Source organism: Patiria miniata, unplaced genomic scaffold (assembly GCF_015706575.1).
Source record: "Patiria miniata isolate m_02_andy unplaced genomic scaffold, ASM1570657v1 HiC_scaffold_18, whole genome shotgun sequence".
Classification (NCBI taxonomy): Eukaryota; Metazoa; Echinodermata; class Asteroidea; order Valvatida; family Asterinidae; genus Patiria; species Patiria miniata.
The window spans coordinates 16,569,613-16,589,660 of record NW_024037056.1 but is presented as its reverse complement, the minus strand read 5'-3'; the positions used below and the strand labels follow the sequence as shown (position 1 = coordinate 16,589,660).

Genomic DNA, 20,048 nt, shown 5'->3' with positions numbered 1-20,048 from the left:
TATAAAGTAAAGTTTCAAATAGTTTTGTTTTCTAATAGTTAAAGTTTCTATACGGTTCTAGCTGCTATACAGTTCTTAATTCCAAGTGTAAAGCTCTGGCTGCTATAAAGTTCTTAATTCCAAGTGTAAAGTTCTAGCTGCTATAACGTTCTTAATTTCAAGTGTAAAGTTCTAGCTGCTATAACGTTCTTAATTCCAAGCGTAAAGTTCTAGCTGCTAAACATTTCTTAATTCCAAGTGTAAAGTTCTTGCTGCTATAACGTTCTTAATTCCAAGTGTAAAGTTCAAGCTGCTGTAGATTTCTTAATTCCAAGTGTAAAGTTCAAGCTGCTGTAGATTTCTTAATTCCAAGTGTAAAGTTCTAGCTGCTATAAAGTTCTTAATTCCAAGTGTAAAGTTCTAGCTGCTATAAAGTTCTTAATTCCACGTGTAACGTAATTATAGCTGCTATTACAGTTCTTAATTCCAAGTGTAAGTTCTAACTGCTAAAACGTTCTTAATTCTAAGTGTAAAGTTGTAGCTGCTATAAAATTCTTAATTCCAAGTGTACATTTTTAGCTACTTTAAAGCTCTTAGTTCCAAGTGTAAGTTCTAACTGCTATAAAGTTCCCCGAACATCAGGTCAGTCTACGATTGTGTAGTCTCTGCCTTCCAGAATACACTAGACACATATACCTACGAAGTACGGTATTCGAGGCAAAGATCGAAACGCAAATGTAAAACATAAAGCAGCCGCCAAGTAAACGCGAAACAGTTTAGAGCTACATGATCAGCACGTGAAACTTTTCGGATTAAGATGGTACAAATTCACCTCTACATCACTCCTTTTAGTGACATACTAAAAACTGAAACTTTCACCATTATAGTGACAGGGATATACACAATGAAATGAGTGTACATCAATTACAAAATCTGGTCTTCCTAAGTAAAAAGGTTAGTTTTCGTGCACAAATCGATCTACACGATACTCACACTTTGCCGTGTACAGACTGGAAAAGGACGATTTCGCGTGTACATACACCGCACGTTATACATTCATAAAAGAAGTTGGGCAATGTTCCAAATACGGTGCCTCCTAAAAGACGCTTCCCATAAGAAGTACAATCATCGTTACTTTAGTGCTTCAGCTTGTACTATACAAACTTCTTAATCATTCTGCATCAAGTGAATACAATTTAGTATGAGCTGTGGGATCAGCTCTGGGCTTATTGTGTTGTTATCTCTTAAAAGGCCCCTTCGTCATTATCAAAGACTATGCCGATAAGCGCTGGCTGTACATTTTCTCGTAGTACGGCATGGAGGCATCTACTACACGAAGGATGTCAGGGGCAATGGATGCGCGATCCGGAAGAGCCTTTGGCTTCAGAAAGCTGGTACTATCCAGTGCATTCTTGTAGAAATTTGCCATAGTGTTTGCTTGTAACATCTCACGAGGTATGACCCAATCCTTGTTGACTGTATCCCCAGACTCCCAGTGTAGCATCTTCTCATCAAAGGGCAGCCCGATGTCTTTGAGGACTGCTGACAGGATTCCTTTAGGATCTTGAAGAAGGTCATCAGAGTCGACGATCATCGCTTCTGGGTCGATCTCCTTCTTGATGTGCTCAAACAGCTCCAAGGTCTCCTTGTAGCCGAAACCTTTCGGGAGGTAGTTCAGAGGCATCTCATCTAGGCGTACCTCCTCCGGAGACACATCCTTCAATGACTGCAGGAGCAACTTCTTCATAGACACGAAGACTTTAAGGGGGTGACGGATGAGGAAGAGGTGACGGTAACCCTTTGGGATGCACTCCAGGTGGCCCGTGATGGCATATGCTACATCCTTGGCGAAGATGAACCTCTTGCCAGGATGGGCTTCTTCAAATTGCTCCTTGACCCATTGGTAGGTGCCCTGGGACGCATCAATCCCTGCCGATATGCCTGTCACCTTCGAGGCTTCCTCCATGAATGCGTTCAAGCCCTGCTCGGTTTTAGAGACGTTAGGTGCTCCGTCTTCTGTTTTCTCCGCATGCAGTAGCGAGACGTTTCCAAACATTTCCAGGAAAACCTTCGTGTCTACGACGGAGCTAAGGCATCTGGACAGAACGGTGGAAGTAGAGCGGGGTATGTACCATGTTATGAGTCGGACCTGCTGTTCAGACGAGGGGGCCTTCTCAGAAGTTGCCATCTTCCTAGAGGAAAATATGTCAACCATAAGTTTGCAAACGGAAAATAAAAGACCTTTGAATATTTAGTTGGAATCTACATGATTATGTAACTCGTTTACATAATCATTGGAGCATAGTTGAGGTTGTTCCAACTCATTATTGATTGAAAAGGGCAACAGGTAGGTTGTCCAACAGAAGGATTTCTCACAAGTTAATCTCCTTTTATTCGCTTTGCTGCAACTTGGACCACATTGACCTAACATCCCTTTCGATTAACCGTCTATATCTCTGGATGTAGGTGTCCAAATGAGATAGGAAAAACAGCATTGTGTTGAGAAATAATCATTCTTTAAGCGTATATGAGTTATTATTAAACAAAATAGGAGCTATTATTTTTAATAGTTTTGTCTCTAAATGTATCATTTTTTGTACACACTGTACACCTTAGTGCCTCGATCTTAATCCTTATCTCTGTTTCATGTATAGGCCCATATCTCAGGTGGCGTATCTGCATTTTGTGGCCATTTTGAGAGTGAAATTTGATGTTTTTGTAGGGTCGATAAACAGTAGTTAAGTAAAACGATGACGGTCATAATAGTCTAATAATATGGACCCTACTATCGCCCTGATCGTGTGTCCCAATAATAGGAAGGGCGTAAGAATAAGGTCCAAGTTTATTCTCGGACCATAGCTCTGTGCTCATTTGTTTAGCTCCATGCTCGGACAAATAGCCTAACGTTACGGTCCTTTGAAAGAGAAAAAAATTACAAAGCTAATCAAGAACACATACCTTGTCCTCCCGTTGTTGAATGAAAATTCTTTGCAAACCAAAAAGTTGATTTGGACAAAAAAAAAAGCACAGCGAATGAAATCTGCTTGTTCGGGTGTTGTATTCACGTTGATTGTGGTACACGGTCTTTTTTGTACACCTCTGCAGTTTCAACATGATGGAACTATTTTATCATCTCCATGGTTTCAACCATCAATTTCAATTCATTGTCGTGAACATTGGACTTTTACATGAGTAAGCCATTCTTCACTCTTCACCTCTTTCGACTTTGAACTCGACACACTGATAACAATTATTTACCTGCTGATTGTACGGTTTGAAATACTGCTTTATCATTCTAGTTGTGTCATGCGACCGACTTAATTTCAAGTGTTGCGCAGCGCTGTGCACTACGATTTTACAAAACTTGGTGTAGATGGGCAACGTTTCAAAATCCAAACATCTTGGACGAGGATGATAACAGAATTTACGACGGCTGTTTGTGAATCATTTTAATCGTTCGTGAAACAGTCGTTAATTCACGTCAGCCAGCCAATTTTTGAAAATATGTATTTGTGTCAAATATTCTTCTGAGACGTGCGGCAAAATTAAATAAATTATCAATAACATGATGAGCAAAACTGTATATCAAAATTAATCTTGGACAGAGAGTTTTACATCATTTCAATTGCCATATGGATCGAGTCTGACTTTGATATAATATAAATGAAAGGCGATTTTATTCAGGTGAATATGACCTATTTACACCCACAGATTCTGTATCTTGATTGGCCGAGAGCGAGTCACATGGTATTCATCATTTTTTTTCTATCGTGCTGAGCACGGCCAAAAGTACACCGGAATAAGCAACCAAAGTATCATACATGTACGCATAAGAACCGGTATTGTGCAACCTCGTCCCAGGGGCTTACTTGATTCGTTTCCAATAGTAAACCCTGGGATGGGCACTTGCTTGTATCCTGATTCGATACTGTCGGGCAAGAAAGGGAATTTTGTCATGCAATTGGTGTTGTTATTTCCAATGTTTTGAGCAATTACGTGTTTTCACGCTCATTCATCGGCGTCGCGGGGGGGGGGGGGGGGCAAGGGGGCGCTAATTTAATGGGGAGGGGGCAAGGGGGCGCTAATTTAATGGGGGGGGGGAATGTCCCTGCCCCCCCCCCTTTAAAACTGATAAATCGAGAATATGTTGAGAAATACACGATTTTTTGGGGAGAAAAATATGTTTTGCCCCCCTCTAGAAAAAATGTAATTGGCTAACCCACTTAAAATTGAAAAGAAATAGGCAGATGAAGGACACTTAATTTCTGTTTGAGAAACCCCAGTGATGTCGGCTTGCTTGTTATTTGGCCCTGAACTTTGTTGATTTTACACTGTTTTCAATGGGCCTTGAATTGGTTCAGTGCACCCTACCGCGATCATCCACAGTACCCTTCATGAAACAGTCGTCTGGTATATAACTCGGGTCATGCACCATTTTGGACAAATTTTTGCATACAAAGTACAACGTTCGCTTTCGCACGCGCCATTGACGAGTGTTATTTTGCCGCGGGACGTGAGCACAACGACAACAATACGTGTGCTATAAGTAGGCCATCGGATTTTAAAAAGGAAATTTCACTCTTCATCCAGGTCGTAAGTATACCTCGATCATAATCCTCGACCTCTACTTGTGTATAGGGTGGCGTATCTAGTTGTGTGGCCGTTTTCAGGGTGAAATCTGTGGGGTCGTCATAGTAAAATCTAAGACAATGGTGGCCTTCTCGACCTGATACTAGTACTACTACTACTAGTACTAGTAGTAGTAGGCCTAGGCCTATCGCCAGATCACGTTCCAGTGTTAAACCAGAGCAGAATATGCGTCACGATTATTATTAGGTCAATCGCCCTCAGATATTTTGTTCAGTGCCATGCAAAAAATTAATAAACCAGTTTCGCGTCCCCTCCCATGGCCACTTCCTCTTTCCCGGCCGCCTTTAAAAAAAATATTTTATGCATTTTGCAATATATTTTGTACATAATAAAATATATTGTCTTTTAATTTATTAGTTATGTTTCCAACAAAATTGTTGAGTAGATAGAAAGGGTTATGGCTTCTTTGGACACTATTTTGTATCGACAAAACTGTCACAGAATCAATTCACCATTTTGGAAAATCCACCATCTTAAAGGCCTTTTTACTCGGCCTTGGTGTCCCGCGCCTCACATATTTGTCTTTTATTTTCCGTTTGCAAAATGTTGCAAATGTTTGCTTTTAGGAATATGGCAACTTCTGAGAAGGCCCCCTCGTCTGAACAGCAGGTCCGACTCATAACATGGTACATACCCCGCTCTACTTCCACCGTTCTGGCCAAGTGCCTGAGCTTCGTCGAAGACACCAAGGTTTTCTTCGAAATGTTTGGAAACGTCAACATGCTACAGGATGCGGAGAAGACAGAAGACGGAGCGGCTAATGTCTCTGAAACCGGGCAAAAGTTTCTAGCATTAATGGAGGAAACCTCCAAGGTGAGTGACGTATCGGCAGGGATTGATGCGTCCCAGGCCACCTACCAATCGGTCAAGGAGCAATTCGAAGAAGCCCATCCTGGCAAGAGGTTCATCTTCGCCAAGGATGTAGCATATACCATCACGGGCCACCTGGAGTTCATCCCGAAGGGTTACCGTCACCTCTTCCTCATCCGTCACCCCCTTAAAGCCTTCCCGTCTATGAAGAAGATGTTCCTGCAGACAGCGAAGGATTTGTCTCCGGAGGAGTTCCGCATGGATGAGCTGCCTCCCAACTGGTTCCCGAAAGGCTTCGGCTTCAAGGAGACCTTGGAGCTGTTTGAGCACGTCAAGAAGGAGGTCGACCCAGAAGCGATGATCGTCGACTCTGATGACCTCCTGCAAGATCCTAAAGGAATCCTGTCAGCACTCTTCAAAGACATCGGGCTGCCGTTTGATGAGAAGATTCTACACTGGGAGGCCGGGGATGCAGTCATCAAGGAATGGGTCGTGCCTCGTCTCTACTTACAAGGTGACCAGATGGGAAATTTCTACAAGAACGCACTGGACAGTACCTGCTTTCAGAAGCCGAAAGCTCTTCCGGATCGCGCGTCTATTTCTCCTGACCTCCTTCGTCTCGTAGACGCATCCATGCCGTACTACGAGAAAATGTACAGCCAGCGCCTATCAGGATAGACTTTGATCATATGAATTAATTTCTATAAACAGTTTCGCCGTTTGAAAAGAGAACATATTTAATTGTATGTATTTGTTTATTTATATATACAAAGAATAACTCTGTTAACATGCTTCTTGGTATGAGAAGAATCTCAATCGTTTATCAGTTTTTGTAATTGAAGAATGTCTAACTTTATCGTTAATATTTGAAACGACTAAAATAAGGCATTCATGTTGTACATCTGAGTACGTCATTGTGACGTGGTATGTCAATTTGACTTAAGTAGTTGAGGTAGACTGTCTGACACAATTTGACCTTGGGCATAGAAATAGGTAAAGGTCACATAAATATGTAAATATGGAAATATGTAGATATAAATATGAATGAATGGGGTTATGAAATTCCGGGCACAGTTTGACCTAATGAATGGATGGGATGAATAGGGAATAGGTGTGGGTATAAGGAACCGGGTACAGTTTGACCAATTCTATGGGAAAGATTGCATAAGGTATGGAAAAAAATATATATATTTTTATGGTACATTTTGGATCTTAGCCCGAATATGAGTTTCATACGTTAGTCCCTGTGAACGACCAGCTGGTCGGATCTTTAATCCCCCCAACAATAGACGGGAGAGGGCGCGTGCCAAGTCAGCGCACTAGTATTGTTACGAAGTTAATCCGATCGATACAAAAAGTAATTGGATTTCCGAATGCTCGAAAGCAGAAAGCAGCGATAGATGGCAAAAATGAACTTTGCGTTGATCAGACTGAAACGAGTACGATTGTCTATTTGAAGAATTATTTTAAGTCCTTTTTATTGGGTTTATGGGTATTGTGCAACGTTGCGTTTTCCAAGGTATAAACAAACACTCACCGCAGCATACTTGCAGGGTACAGCCTGTGTCGGCCATGGGGGTATATGATAAATCCACGATCCATAATCCATGCATCTGTACTGAGACCGGTGGTCGATCACCCCTCGATGATCGCACCGATCCTGGAGCAAATAAATAACTCCGTCCGTGCGCTATATATTCCTCTTGTTAATCGATACAATACCAATGGTACTCTTCTACACTGCCACCAGAATCATCCAAGTAAAAATATATGTCTGTGCGCGGTGATCGTAGAAAAGGGAAGGTTTTGGCATCAGCCAGAGCAAATGCTAGTATACATGCACACTACTGCATACACGCCGTCCGATCAGATAGCGCTCAAGTTTTCTTAATCCGTGACGGCTAAATTATCGATTAGGCTCTATAATCTGCAGGGGCGCGTACAATAAGGAATGGATTCAGTGGTTTAAAGCCATAACAAAACGTGCGGGTATGTGGTTTTCAAGGGAACTACGGCCTGGAAAGTGCCCGATTAAGTGTATAGGAATAACACAACCATCATTGTGCATTTTGTAATATTTCGTACTAGAACGACCCCAAAAACTAAGCTATAGCCTATCCATAGTTAAAAAATCAGTCGTAACGAAGTAAAAATGGTGCCCCTTTAACGCTGTCTGTATAGGAATGCACCGAACCCTAGTTGTACCTCCGTGCCGGATTTGTTTACAAAATCGAGGATGACTGGGTTTTATCTACGACCATTTTACGGGGGTTATTTAGAGGGCGTGTTCAAGCAATAATTTTATGACTGAGAGTAGGCTTTTCCGATTGATAAGACAACACAAACAAAGAAAAATACAACTGCAGAAAGTATATACGTTATGACATTATTGCTTTATTGACTTTATTATTGCTTTATTAAGTCTCTAGTGTTTTTATTTGTCTGTCCCAATGTATTTCTTCGCAATTATATCGTCATTATAATGTTGACTAGTCTTTAATCGTCACTGTCTTCCTCGCTGACGTCTTCTTCATCTTGATGGAACAATCCGTCAAATTTCATCTGGTGTTTAGGCATAATTCTGCCGAGAGCCTTTTGTACGCTAATACCCTTATATATTTTTTCTTCGAGATTGTCCACAATATCTTGATGAGTATCGTTATCTTTCAGATGTAGGTAGCTTGACAGAAAATCCCTGTACTTGTCAAAAAAGATTTGCTTAACTGCCCAGAGGGTCTTCCTATCGGCCTTTTCCTTGGCCTGATCTTCATCCATACCCTCGTTGATGTACTTTTCATGTTTTTCACTCCACATGTCACGAGTCGCTTCTTTGGACTCTTCCAACCAGTCTTGGAAAGTAGCATTGTCTTCTAATTCAGAACTAGAGTCATCTTCATCGTCATCTTCTACCTCCGAGTCCGTTTCCGAGCCCGATTCATCCACGTCAGGATGATCAGATTGAATAACCTCAATTTCAGAATCATCGTTAACCCCATTCATTTCAGATTCATCTTCAGCATGAGCGTTTTCGGTATGTCGCAAGAGATTATATCTCCGTCCAAAGCTTTTATCACACTGGTTACAAGCATGGGGTTTGACTGCAGAAAAAGTATTCATGTTGAAGTTATAAAGGCTGATTCACGAATGACAAGAAACGGATGAATTGGTTTAATATATATTGTGCCGAGACCTGTCTGTTTGAGCTCATCCTGCTCTTTACCCTGCTCATCCTGCTCTTTACCCTGCTCATCCTGCTCTTTACCCTGCTCATCCTGCTCTTTTCCCTGCTCATCCTGCTCTTTACCCTGCTCATCTTGCTCTTTACCCTGCTCATCCTGCTCTTTTCCCTGCTCATCCTGCTCTTTACCCTGCTCATCCTGCTCTTTACCCTGCTCATCCTGCTCTTTACCCTGCTCATCCTGCTCTTTTCCCTGCTCATCCTGCTCTTTACCCTGCTCATCCTGCTCTTTACCCTGCTCATCCTGCTCTTTTCCCTGCTCATCCTGCTCTTTACCCTGCTCATCCTGCTCTTTACCCTGCTCATCCTGCTCTTTACCCTGCTCATCCTGCTCTTTACCCTGCTCATCCTGCTCTTTACCCTGCTCATCCTGCTCTTTACCCTGCTCATCCTGCTCTTTACCCTGCTCATCCTGCTCTTTACCCTGCTCATCCTGCTCTTTACCCTGCTCATCCTGCTCTTTACCCTGCTCATCCTGCTCTTTACCCTGCTCATCCTGCTCTTTACCCTGCTCATCCTGCTCTTTACCCTGCTCATCCTGCTCTTTACCCTGCTCATCCTGCTCTTTACCCTGCTCATCCTGCTCTTTACCCTGCTCATCCTGCTCTTTACCCTGCTCATCCTGCTCTTTACCCTGCTCATCCTGCTCTTTACCCTGCTCATCCTGCTCTTTACCCTGCTCATCCTGCTCTTTACCCTGCTCATCCTGCTCTTTACCCTGCTCATCCTGCTCTTTACCCTGCTCATCCTGCTCTTTACCCTGCTCATCCTGCTCTTTACCCTGCTCATCCTGCTCTTTACCCTGCTCATCCTGCTCTTTACCCTGCTCATCCTGCTCTTTACCCTGCTCATCCTGCTCTTTACCCTGCTCATCCTGCTCTTTACCCTGCTCATCCTGCTCTTTACCCTGCTCATCCTGCTCTTTACCCTGCTCATCCTGCTCTTTACCCTGCTCATCCTGCTCTTTACCCTGCTCATCCTGCTCTTTACCCTGCTCATCCTGCTCTTTTCCCTGCTCATCCTGCTCTTTACCCTGCTCATCCTGCTCTTTACCCTGCTCATCCTGCTCTTTTCCCTGCTCATCCTGCTCTTTACCCTGCTCATCCTGCTCTTTACCCTGCTCATCCTGCTCTTTACCCTGCTCATCCTGCTCTTTACCCTGCTCATCCTGCTCTTTACCCTGCTCATCCTGCTCTTTACCCTGCTCATCCTGCTCTTTACCCTGCTCATCCTGCTCTTTACCCTGCTCATCCTGCTCTTTACCCTGCTCATCCTGCTCTTTACCCTGCTCATCCTGCTCTTTACCCTGCTCATCCTGCTCTTTACCCTGCTCATCCTGCTCTTTACCCTGCTCATCCTGCTCTTTACCCTGCTCATCCTGCTCTTTACCCTGCTCATCCTGCTCTTTACCCTGCTCATCCTGCTCTTTACCCTGCTCATCCTGCTCTTTACCCTGCTCATCCTGCTCTTTACCCTGCTCATCCTGCTCTTTACCCTGCTCATCCTGCTCTTTACCCTGCTCATCCTGCTCTTTACCCTGCTCATCCTGCTCTTTACCCTGCTCATCCTGCTCTTTACCCTGCTCATCCTGCTCTTTACCCTGCTCATCCTGCTCTTTACCCTGCTCATCCTGCTCTTTACCCTGCTCATCCTGCTCTTTACCCTGCTCATCCTGCTCTTTACCCTGCTCATCCTGCTCTTTACCCTGCTCATCCTGCTCTTTACCCTGCTCATCCTGCTCTTTACCCTGCTCATCCTGCTCTTTACCCTGCTCATCCTGCTCTTTACCCTGCTCATCCTGCTCTTTACCCTGCTCATCCTGCTCTTTACCCTGCTCATCCTGCTCTTTACCCTGCTCATCCTGCTCTTTACCCTGCTCATCCTGCTCTTTACCCTGCTCATCCTGCTCTTTACCCTGCTCATCCTGCTCTTTACCCTGCTCATCCTGCTCTTTACCCTGCTCATCCTGCTCTTTACCCTGCTCATCCTGCTCTTTACCCTGCTCATCCTGCTCTTTACCCTGCTCATCCTGCTCTTTACCCTGCTCATCCTGCTCTTTACCCTGCTCATCCTGCTCTTTACCCTGCTCATCCTGCTCTTTACCCTGCTCATCCTGCTCTTTACCCTGCTCATCCTGCTCTTTACCCTGCTCATCCTGCTCTTTACCCTGCTCATCCTGCTCTTTACCCTGCTCATCCTGCTCTTTACCCTGCTCATCCTGCTCTTTACCCTGCTCATCCTGCTCTTTACCCTGCTCATCCTGCTCTTTACCCTGCTCATCCTGCTCTTTACCCTGCTCATCCTGCTCTTTACCCTGCTCATCCTGCTCTTTACCCTGCTCATCCTGCTCTTTACCCTGCTCATCCTGCTCTTTTCCCTGCTCATCCTGCTCTTTACCCTGCTCATCCTGCTCTTTACCCTGCTCATCCTGCTCTTTACCCTGCTCATCCTGCTCTTTACCCTGCTCATCCTGCTCTTTACCCTGCTCATCCTGCTCTTTACCCTGCTCATCCTGCTCTTTACCCTGCTCATCCTGCTCTTTACCCTGCTCATCCTGCTCTTTACCCTGCTCATCCTGCTCTTTACCCTGCTCATCCTGCTCTTTACCCTGCTCATCCTGCTCTTTACCCTGCTCATCCTGCTCTTTACCCTGCTCATCCTGCTCTTTACCCTGCTCATCCTGCTCTTTACCCTGCTCATCCTGCTCTTTACCCTGCTCATCCTGCTCTTTACCCTGCTCATCCTGCTCTTTACCCTGCTCATCCTGCTCTTTACCCTGCTCATCCTGCTCTTTACCCTGCTCATCCTGCTCTTTACCCTGCTCATCCTGCTCTTTACCCTGCTCATCCTGCTCTTTACCCTGCTCATCCTGCTCTTTACCCTGCTCATCCTGCTCTTTACCCTGCTCATCCTGCTCTTTACCCTGCTCATCCTGCTCTTTACCCTGCTCATCCTGCTCTTTACCCTGCTCATCCTGCTCTTTACCCTGCTCATCCTGCTCTTTACCCTGCTCATCCTGCTCTTTACCCTGCTCATCCTGCTCTTTACCCTGCTCATCCTGCTCTTTACCCTGCTCATCCTGCTCTTTACCCTGCTCATCCTGCTCTTTACCCTGCTCATCCTGCTCTTTACCCTGCTCATCCTGCTCTTTACCCTGCTCATCCTGCTCTTTACCCTGCTCATCCTGCTCTTTACCCTGCTCATCCTGCTCTTTACCCTGCTCATCCTGCTCTATGCCGTAGAGTAGGATGAGCAGGGAAAAGAGCAGGATGAGCAGGGTAAAGAGCAGGATGAGCAGGGTAAAGAGCAGGATGAGCAGGGTAAAGAGCAGGATGAGCAGGGTAAAGAGCAGGATGAGCAGGGTAAAGAGCAGGATGAGCAGGGTAAAGAGCAGGATGAGCAGGGTAAAGAGCAGGATGAGCAGGGTAAAGAGCAGGATGAGCAGGGTAAAGAGCAGGATGAGCAGGGTAAAGAGCAGGATGAGCAGGGTAAAGAGCAGGATGAGCAGGGTAAAGAGCAGGATGAGCAGGGTAAAGAGCAGGATGAGCAGGGTAAAGAGCAGGATGAGCAGGGTAAAGAGCAGGATGAGCAGGGTAAAGAGCAGGATGAGCAGGGAAAAGAGCAGGATGAGCAGGGTAAAGAGCAGGATGAGCAGGGTAAAGAGCAGGATGAGCAGGGAAAAGAGCAGGATGAGCAGGGTAAAGAGCAGGATGAGCAGGGTAAAGAGCAGGATGAGCAGGGTAAAGAGCAGGATGAGCAGGGTAAAGAGCAGGATGAGCAGGGAAAAGAGCAGGATGAGCAGGGTAAAGAGCAAGATGAGCAGGGTAAAGAGCAGGATGAGCAGGGAAAAGAGCAGGATGAGCAGGGTAAAGAGCAGGATGAGCAGGGTAAAGAGCAGGATGAGCAGGGTAAAGAGCAGGATGAGCTCAAACAGACAGGTCTCGGCACAATATATATTAAACCAATTCATCCGTTTCTTGTCATTCGTGAATCAGCCTTTATAACTTCAACATGAATACTTTTTCTGCAGTCAAACCCCATGCTTGTAACCAGTGTGATAAAAGCTTTGGACGGAGATATAATCTCTTGCGACATACCGAAAACGCTCATGCTGAAGATGAATCTGAAATGAATGGGGTTAACGATGATTCTGAAATTGAGGTTATTCAATCTGATCATCCTGACGTGGATGAATCGGGCTCGGAAACGGACTCGGAGGTAGAAGATGACGATGAAGATGAGTCTAGTTCTGAATTAGAAGACAATGCTACTTTCCAAGACTGGTTGGAAGAGTCCAAAGAAGCGACTCGTGACATGTGAAGTGAAAAACATGAAAAGTACATCAACGAGGGTATGGATGAAGATCAGGCCAAGGAAAAGGCCGATAGGAAGACCCTCTGGGCAGTTAAGCAAATCTTTTTTGACAAGTACAGGGATTTTCTGTCAAGCTACCTACATCTGAAAGATAACGATACTCATCAAGATATTGTGGACAATCTCGAAGAAAAAATATATAAGGGTATTAGCGTACAAAAGGCTCTCGGCAGAATTATGCCTAAACACCAGATGAAATTTGACGGATTGTTCCATCAAGATGAAGAAGACGTCAGCGAGGAAGACAGTGACGATTAAAGACTAGTCAACATTATAATGACGATATAATTGCGAAGAAATACATTGGGACAGACAAATAAAAACACTAGAGATTTAATAAAGCAATAATAAAGTCAATAAAGCAATAATGTCATAACGTATATACTTTCTGCAGTTGTATTTTTCTTTGTTTGTGTTGTCTTATCAATCGGAAAAGCCTACTCTCAGTCATAAAATTATTGCTTGAACACGCCCTCTAAATAACCCCCGTAAAATGGTCGTAGATAAAACCCAGTCATCCTCGATTTTGTAAACAAATCCGGCACGGAGGTACAACTAGGGTTCGGTGCATTCCTATACAGACAGCGTTAAAGGGGCACCATTTTTACTTCGTTACGACTGATTTTTTAACTATGGATAGGCTATAGCTTAGTTTTTGGGGTCGTTCTAGTACGAAATATTACAAAATGCACAATGATGGTTGTGTTATTCCTATACACTTAATCGGGCACTTTCCAGGCCGTAGTTCCCTTGAAAACCACATACCCGCACGTTTTGTTATGGCTTTAAACCACTGAATCCATTCCTTATTGTACGCGCCCCTGCAGATTATAGAGCCTAATCGATAATTTAGCCGTCACGGATTAAGAAAACTTGAGCGCTATCTGATCGGACGGCGTGTATGCAGTAGTGTGCATGTATACTAGCATTTGCTCTGGCTGATGCCAAAACCTTCCCTTTTCTACGATCACCGCGCACAGACATATATTTTTACTTGGATGATTCTGGTGGCAGTGTAGAAGAGTACCATTGGTATTGTATCGATTAACAAGAGGAATATATAGCGCACGGACGGAGTTATTTATTTGCTCCAGGATCGGTGCGATCATCGAGGGGTGATCGACCACCGGTCTCAGTACAGATGCATGGATTATGGATCGTGGATTTATCATATACCCCCATGGCCGACACAGGCTGTACCCTGCAAGTATGCTGCGGTGAGTGTTTGTTTATACCTTGGAAAACGCAACGTTGCACAATACCCATAAACCCAATAAAAAGGACTTAAAATAATTCTTCAAATAGACAATCGTACTCGTTTCAGTCTGATCAACGCAAAGTTCATTTTTGCCATCTATCGCTGCTTTCTGCTTTCGAGCATTCGGAAATCCAATTACTTTTTGTATCGATCGGATTAACTTCGTAACAATACTAGTGCGCTGACTTGGCACGCGCCCTCTCCCGTCTATTGTTGGGGGGATTAAAGATCCGACCAGCTGGTCGTTCACAGGGACTAACGTATGAAACTCATATTCGGGCTAAGATCCAAAATGTACCATAAAAATATATATATTTTTTTCCATACCTTATGCAATCTTTCCCATAGAATTGGTCAAACTGTACCCGGTTCCTTATACCCACACCTATTCCCTATTCATCCCATCCATTCATTAGGTCAAACTGTGCCCGGAATTTCATAACCCCATTCATTCATATTTATATCTACATATTTCCATATTTACATATTTATGTGACCTTTACCTATTTCTATGCCCAAGGTCAAATTGTGTCAGACAGTCTACCTCAACTACTGACTTAAAGAATTATACCAAGATAAAATTCCAACGTGAGTGTGTCTTGAGGTGGTTATACAGTCAGAAAATATTCTGCCCAAAAGTGCAACAGGTGAAAGGGTGAGGTATAAAATGGCCCATAGGGTGGAAGCTGGCCGCGTGACCTTTAATATTCAGGCTCTAAAAAGCAAAGGGTTTCATGGAAAATTTGCATATTTCCGTTCCATGTTTTCTTTTTTTTGGGGGGGGGGAATTTTAATTTGAATTAAAGCAGCAGTGAAACACATAGAGAAGAATAAGAAAGAGAATGCTCCGAATGTTCTTTAATCATTAGATAAATGGTTTACAGCAGCATTGTCTTGAATAAAACAACTTCATTAAAACCTTTTTGACCTATTTATGTAATTAATGAACCGAGGTAACTGTGGAGAAAGAACTAATAGCAAAAATAAGCATTTCGTAAATGAATTATAGAAATTTGAATAAACACATATTGATCGCTATGAAATTGAATTGATATGAGACAAAAAAGTGGCGTTTCAAGGATTCCGTAAAAACAAAATTAAATACGTTGCCTCTTATAATTAGGCCTAGATGTACTAATTGAACTTAAAAAGGTACTGAATAAAAGTAATTTCATCCCGGAACAAGCTGGTCACGGTGGAATCTCGTCATGGCATCCCAGCGTACACGAAGTCATTGATGTAAGTACCGGTCTTGCCCAGACGTATCTTGAATGTGCCTGGAAATTGGGATAAAATACGACAGAAAGTTTTATAAGCGAAGTTCAGGCAAGATTATGTGCCTCCGTCATATCATTTCTGAGGTCCGCATGTGTCATCGCTAGAGGGGGTAGTCGTACCTAAGGCCTTGGTCGCCCCACTGAATGTTTACAAGAATCACTGCCGTTAATCGCATCGGAAATTTCAAGCAATATCGTTCAAGATGGTTGCGTTTCGTTTTACGAACAGAAGATTCTCAGGACGGACGAGAGCACGCATGCATCGTCAAGAGAGGGCGCTGAAAACTAGGTACCTATAGACACGTAGAGGGCGCTCTGGTTTCGTGTGGTGTCCATCCTATTACACACTGATTGTCATAACAGTCTTTGCAATAAGTTTGCATACAGCAAAAAGTGAGATTGACGCTGTGAATGCCAGAATGGCGGCCAAGGCCAAGTGCATTGTTCATTTCTGAGTTTCCAATGTTTCATCGCAGGGGGTAGTCGAACCTACCTTGATCGCCCCACTCTCTGTTCCATGAGTTGGTGCACAGCCAGTACTCGCCCTGCTTTGGGTCCTGGCCCCACCCTATGATCTTAACAAACAGCTCTTGGATGACTGCTTCCGATGGGGTGTACACACCTGTATACAAAAGCATGTCGTAGTAAACAAACCTTTGCTTTCTCATAAAACGAAAATGAATCCATAAGGCCTGGTTTTCATATGGGAAACCGTCGGCAAAGTTGAACCGGTTTCAACTTGGCCGATAGTCTTCGAGCAGCCTCGACTCCATGGCCATGGGCGCGTGCGCGTTCCTACACTAACGCGCAAGGCATGATGGGAAAAAACATGGCGCAGCTAGATCGTACCCATGGGGAACGAGGTTGGTCTTCGAGATACGTTACCTACCTGATTTGTACATAGTGAAGGCTTTATCGATGACCACTGCAGACTGAACGGGTCCATTGCTCATGATCTCTGCCTTGATCTGATCAGTCGTGTACCCAACCTTATATACCTTACCTCCTATGCCAAAACAAACGAATACAGGTCAGTCGTTATAGTCACCTCATAACAAAACAGTGAACTTGAGTAATTTACATATGTAATACAGACGAGTCATATGAAAGCTTTATGAAAAACTTTGTTTCTAAACACATTTTATGAAAAAGCTACCATGAAAAAGCCTGTTTCAAGTATGATTTTCGCCGGTCAGCTTTAAAATCAGCGGTCACAAGGGATAAGATTTATTTTTTTTAAAGGTAAAATAAATGGAGATAAAATCCGCTGTCATCATAGTGCGCAGGTATGGGTTAAAATGTGACTCAATAATGTACCGGCACAAAAGTAGGTTTATAGTCACTTACCATAATACGCATGCGTGGACATTGTCACGTGATTGAAGTACATCACGTGATTCCGTATACCTTTATCGATTCACAAGATTCGAGAACCTTTATCGGATTTTTTTCCGAGGGAGATGAACTTTCCTCAATAGAAGTGAATTGAGAGAACCATTTCGTGGACTGCACGGTAATTTAAAAAAGTTGCCGCATAGGCCTTACCAATGTGTTTAGCTTTGGCAAAACTGGTCGGGTACCCCGCCTCGCATTCTTGTAGGCAAACCTGCTTAGGCCCATGGTAGCTGACGTCACAGATCGGCAGGGAACCGCTCTCGTAGTGGTCGCAGGGCGTGACGTTGTAGGGTCGGCAGCCAGACTTGCTGTCGTACACGCTGCCCGTCACTATGCCGGTAGTGTTCCAGTAGCACCAAGCCTCTTTGGCTGCTGTGTACGGGCCATCTTGGCATCTAGTAGTTGAAATCAATACCAAACTCTACGGGAATTCCTCAAAACATAGGCAACAATAAACTGGGCCATCATGACTTACGAATTCAAAACGGACCGGCAAATCTTCACCTGCTTTAATGTCCAAAGTTACGACGGCCTTGCCAAAAAAAAACTATCGATTTGGAGAACATAATGGGAATAACTTACGGAAGTCCCTGTGTGTTTTGGCAACTTTGACAACAAGTCATCAGGTCTTGCGTTGAAATGTTCAGGTACTGGTTCTTGTGAATGCAATACCTGTCCGTTATGGTCGACATCACTGCAAAAGCCTGTGAAAAACAGGAATGAAGTGTTGTTGCAACGCTTCTATTTTAGTCATCGTATAGGCATATGGAAATCTGTTCCCCATGCCCCGAGTATGTAACCCCCAATGCCACCTCGAACCTATAGCACCCTTTAGAAATTCATCCCTTATCAAGGCTTTTGGACGCTCGGCGTGATATGCTAATACTTCACTGCCGTTATACCCCGCACATTGTACATGTACTTGAGGGAAAACAGACTGGACATCCCAACTTTGGTGCAAACTAAAGTTGTGGCCGTCTCAATCGTGTGGCCATTTTGAGAATTCTACCTCCATGGTCCACTTGTACCCATACCCCTTTTTCAACCACTGAAACAAAATACATCTCATGATTAACAAAGCAGGTAAATTTGCGAGTTGGGCATTACAAACATTGTTTTCAACACGGTTGAAATGCCAGGCCTGCCTATGCGAAGTGCGCGCGGCTCCCCAAAACGCTATAGCGTCTGAACATCTGCGCATCGAGCTCAGCCGTATACTCCCCAGGAAGCTGAGATGGTATTTGGAATGTTCAATTGGCCCAATGGTCAGGGGTAATAATAATACTGTAACTTGCGCTGTGATTTAGTTTACTAATGACAGCGTTCTTAATACTGCCGATTATTATTATTTACAAACCCAAGAAGAGCGGCAGCTGCCCGTGTCGAAGATGGCGCCGATGCTGGAGCAGTGTGGCCAGTGGGTCCGGGCGTCGAACTCCTGCGGTAAGTCACCGAGGTTCTCGTGGACAAGCAGCGGAAGATTGCACTCGCTCGACCGGCGGGCGAATCCCGCCGAGACAACGGCCAGGACACCTGCCACTAAAAGCAACTGGAAACTCATTCTGGGGAATGTTCAAAAAAAAAATAAGAAACAAATTGAAGTGAGTTAAGAAAGCTATAGCATAGCTTGGTATTTTGATGCTCTCTAAAAAAAAATACAGGGCCAGATTTCACTCGGAATTAGGGTTCTATCATTTTGACCTACTACTTTCAAGGTCAAAATAGCACATTCTCTAGTCAAACGACACTTGTCTTGACTCTTGATCATTTTACGGGTCAGTCTGACCTGGAAACCGTGTCATGAGTGTCATAATTGACCCGTTCAGTGTCATTTGGACACTGAAATATATTAAGTCAAATATGTTACCCGGACTCTTGGTCAAATCTATGCCGAGACGTGAGAGTGTAGGATCTACTTCAACTCTATAATGTGGCATCCAATAATGACCCATTTCTGCCTGTCAATCACACACAAATTGATCACATAACGACTCTTGGTAAAAGCAGTGACCACGGTAACACGGCCAATCTAGGGCACAAACAAGCACAGTGAGAATATGTACGTACAAAGTGTGGGCGGGGCTTATATACGTACAGATATTGTGTTATTTTACAAAGGTATTGCGTTATTTCTCAAACGTTTTGCGTTATTACATGGGCGGGCGGGGCTTTGCACAAACATTGCGGTATTTTACACGTTATTTCGTAATTTCGTAAAGGTACTTCGTTATTCATCAAATGTTTTTGCGTCTGGCCTATTACGTAAAAGTATTTCGTTATTTCACAAACGTACTTCACGAAAGCAATTGCGCTTCTACATGTGCAATTTTTCGCCTTCAATCAACTACTTAACGTGGAGGATGCATGGTGTTTAAGCTAGATAAACCATCGATAAATCCTATATAATGGGTACATAGTACCGGACCTGTCTGTACCAAAATATACCTAAATCATACCTTAAACTTTAGGTTACCTTCGATTTCGAGATGTGTCAAGATTTGCGATGATTTGTCCGCTAGAACTCTTTAATATAGGCGATCCAGAGCTGGCTAGTTCGAACACCAAGTTAACAGCAAAGCTTTGCCAGCTTTTTTGGTTTTTACAGATGCCCGCATGTCGGTGCGCAAAGTTCCAAAATTAAGCGATAACAGTGTATCCAATCGTGCTAACCAAATAGCTCGCGTATGGCGTAAGTAGTTTATCATTATGCTTAAATCGGCTCAAAAAGGTTGGAAATGTTTGCTTGAATTCAGTTTCGTTTTGAGTAAACTGTATGGGGCCTAAGGTGGTTCTCAACATTTCTAAGAACAGCGATGAAAACACGGGTAGTTTTCAGGATTTATTCCCCCGTTGTTTGGTATCCACTGAAATTTGTGATAACCGATAACCACATTTGTTTTTCTTATCTGAGGCCTAAATTAAGTACGCACTTTTGTAAACACGTATTGCGCGAAGTTCGAAGTACAAGAATTGTCTACTCATTAGCATACTGTAAGCTGATTGGTCATGCGTCTATGACGTCACATTGTTGATGGAAGCTTGCCCAATAGTGTCCGCGCTTAGCGTG

General features: G+C 43.8%; 3 protein-coding genes across 4 annotated transcripts; 1 reads left to right on the top strand and 2 right to left on the bottom strand.

Annotated features, from left to right (window-relative positions):
• Positions 1–723: 723 nt before the first annotated feature.
• LOC119725215 lies at positions 724–2,292 on the bottom strand. The gene has a single exon (XM_038196579.1). It carries the CDS (start codon positions 2,192–2,194, stop codon positions 1,253–1,255), a length of 942 nt encoding a protein of 313 aa, XP_038052507.1. The 5' UTR covers positions 2,195–2,292; the 3' UTR covers positions 724–1,252.
• Positions 2,293–4,393: 2,101 nt separating this feature from the next.
• LOC119724907 lies at positions 4,394–6,376 on the top strand. Its single transcript, XM_038196211.1, has 2 exons — positions 4,394–4,572; positions 5,196–6,376. Exon 2 carries the CDS (start codon positions 5,200–5,202, stop codon positions 6,115–6,117), a length of 918 nt encoding a protein of 305 aa, XP_038052139.1. The 5' UTR covers positions 4,394–4,572; positions 5,196–5,199; the 3' UTR covers positions 6,118–6,376.
• Positions 6,377–15,147: 8,771 nt separating this feature from the next.
• On the bottom strand, positions 15,148–19,828 carry LOC119724908 (cathepsin B-like). 2 transcript variants are annotated; one of them, XM_038196214.1, is made up of 7 exons: positions 19,438–19,828; positions 18,339–18,543; positions 17,564–17,685; positions 17,132–17,376; positions 16,476–16,592; positions 16,080–16,208; positions 15,148–15,586 (listed from the first exon to the last, which is right to left on the bottom strand). In XM_038196214.1, exons 2-7 carry the CDS (start codon positions 18,540–18,542, stop codon positions 15,516–15,518), a joined length of 888 nt encoding a protein of 295 aa, XP_038052142.1. In that variant the 5' UTR covers position 18,543; positions 19,438–19,828; the 3' UTR covers positions 15,148–15,515. The 2 variants fall into 2 exon arrangements, with proteins under 2 accessions (XP_038052142.1, XP_038052140.1); XM_038196212.1 differs by having other exon boundaries at positions 19,455–19,828.
• Between the last annotated feature and the right edge of the window lie 220 nt (positions 19,829–20,048).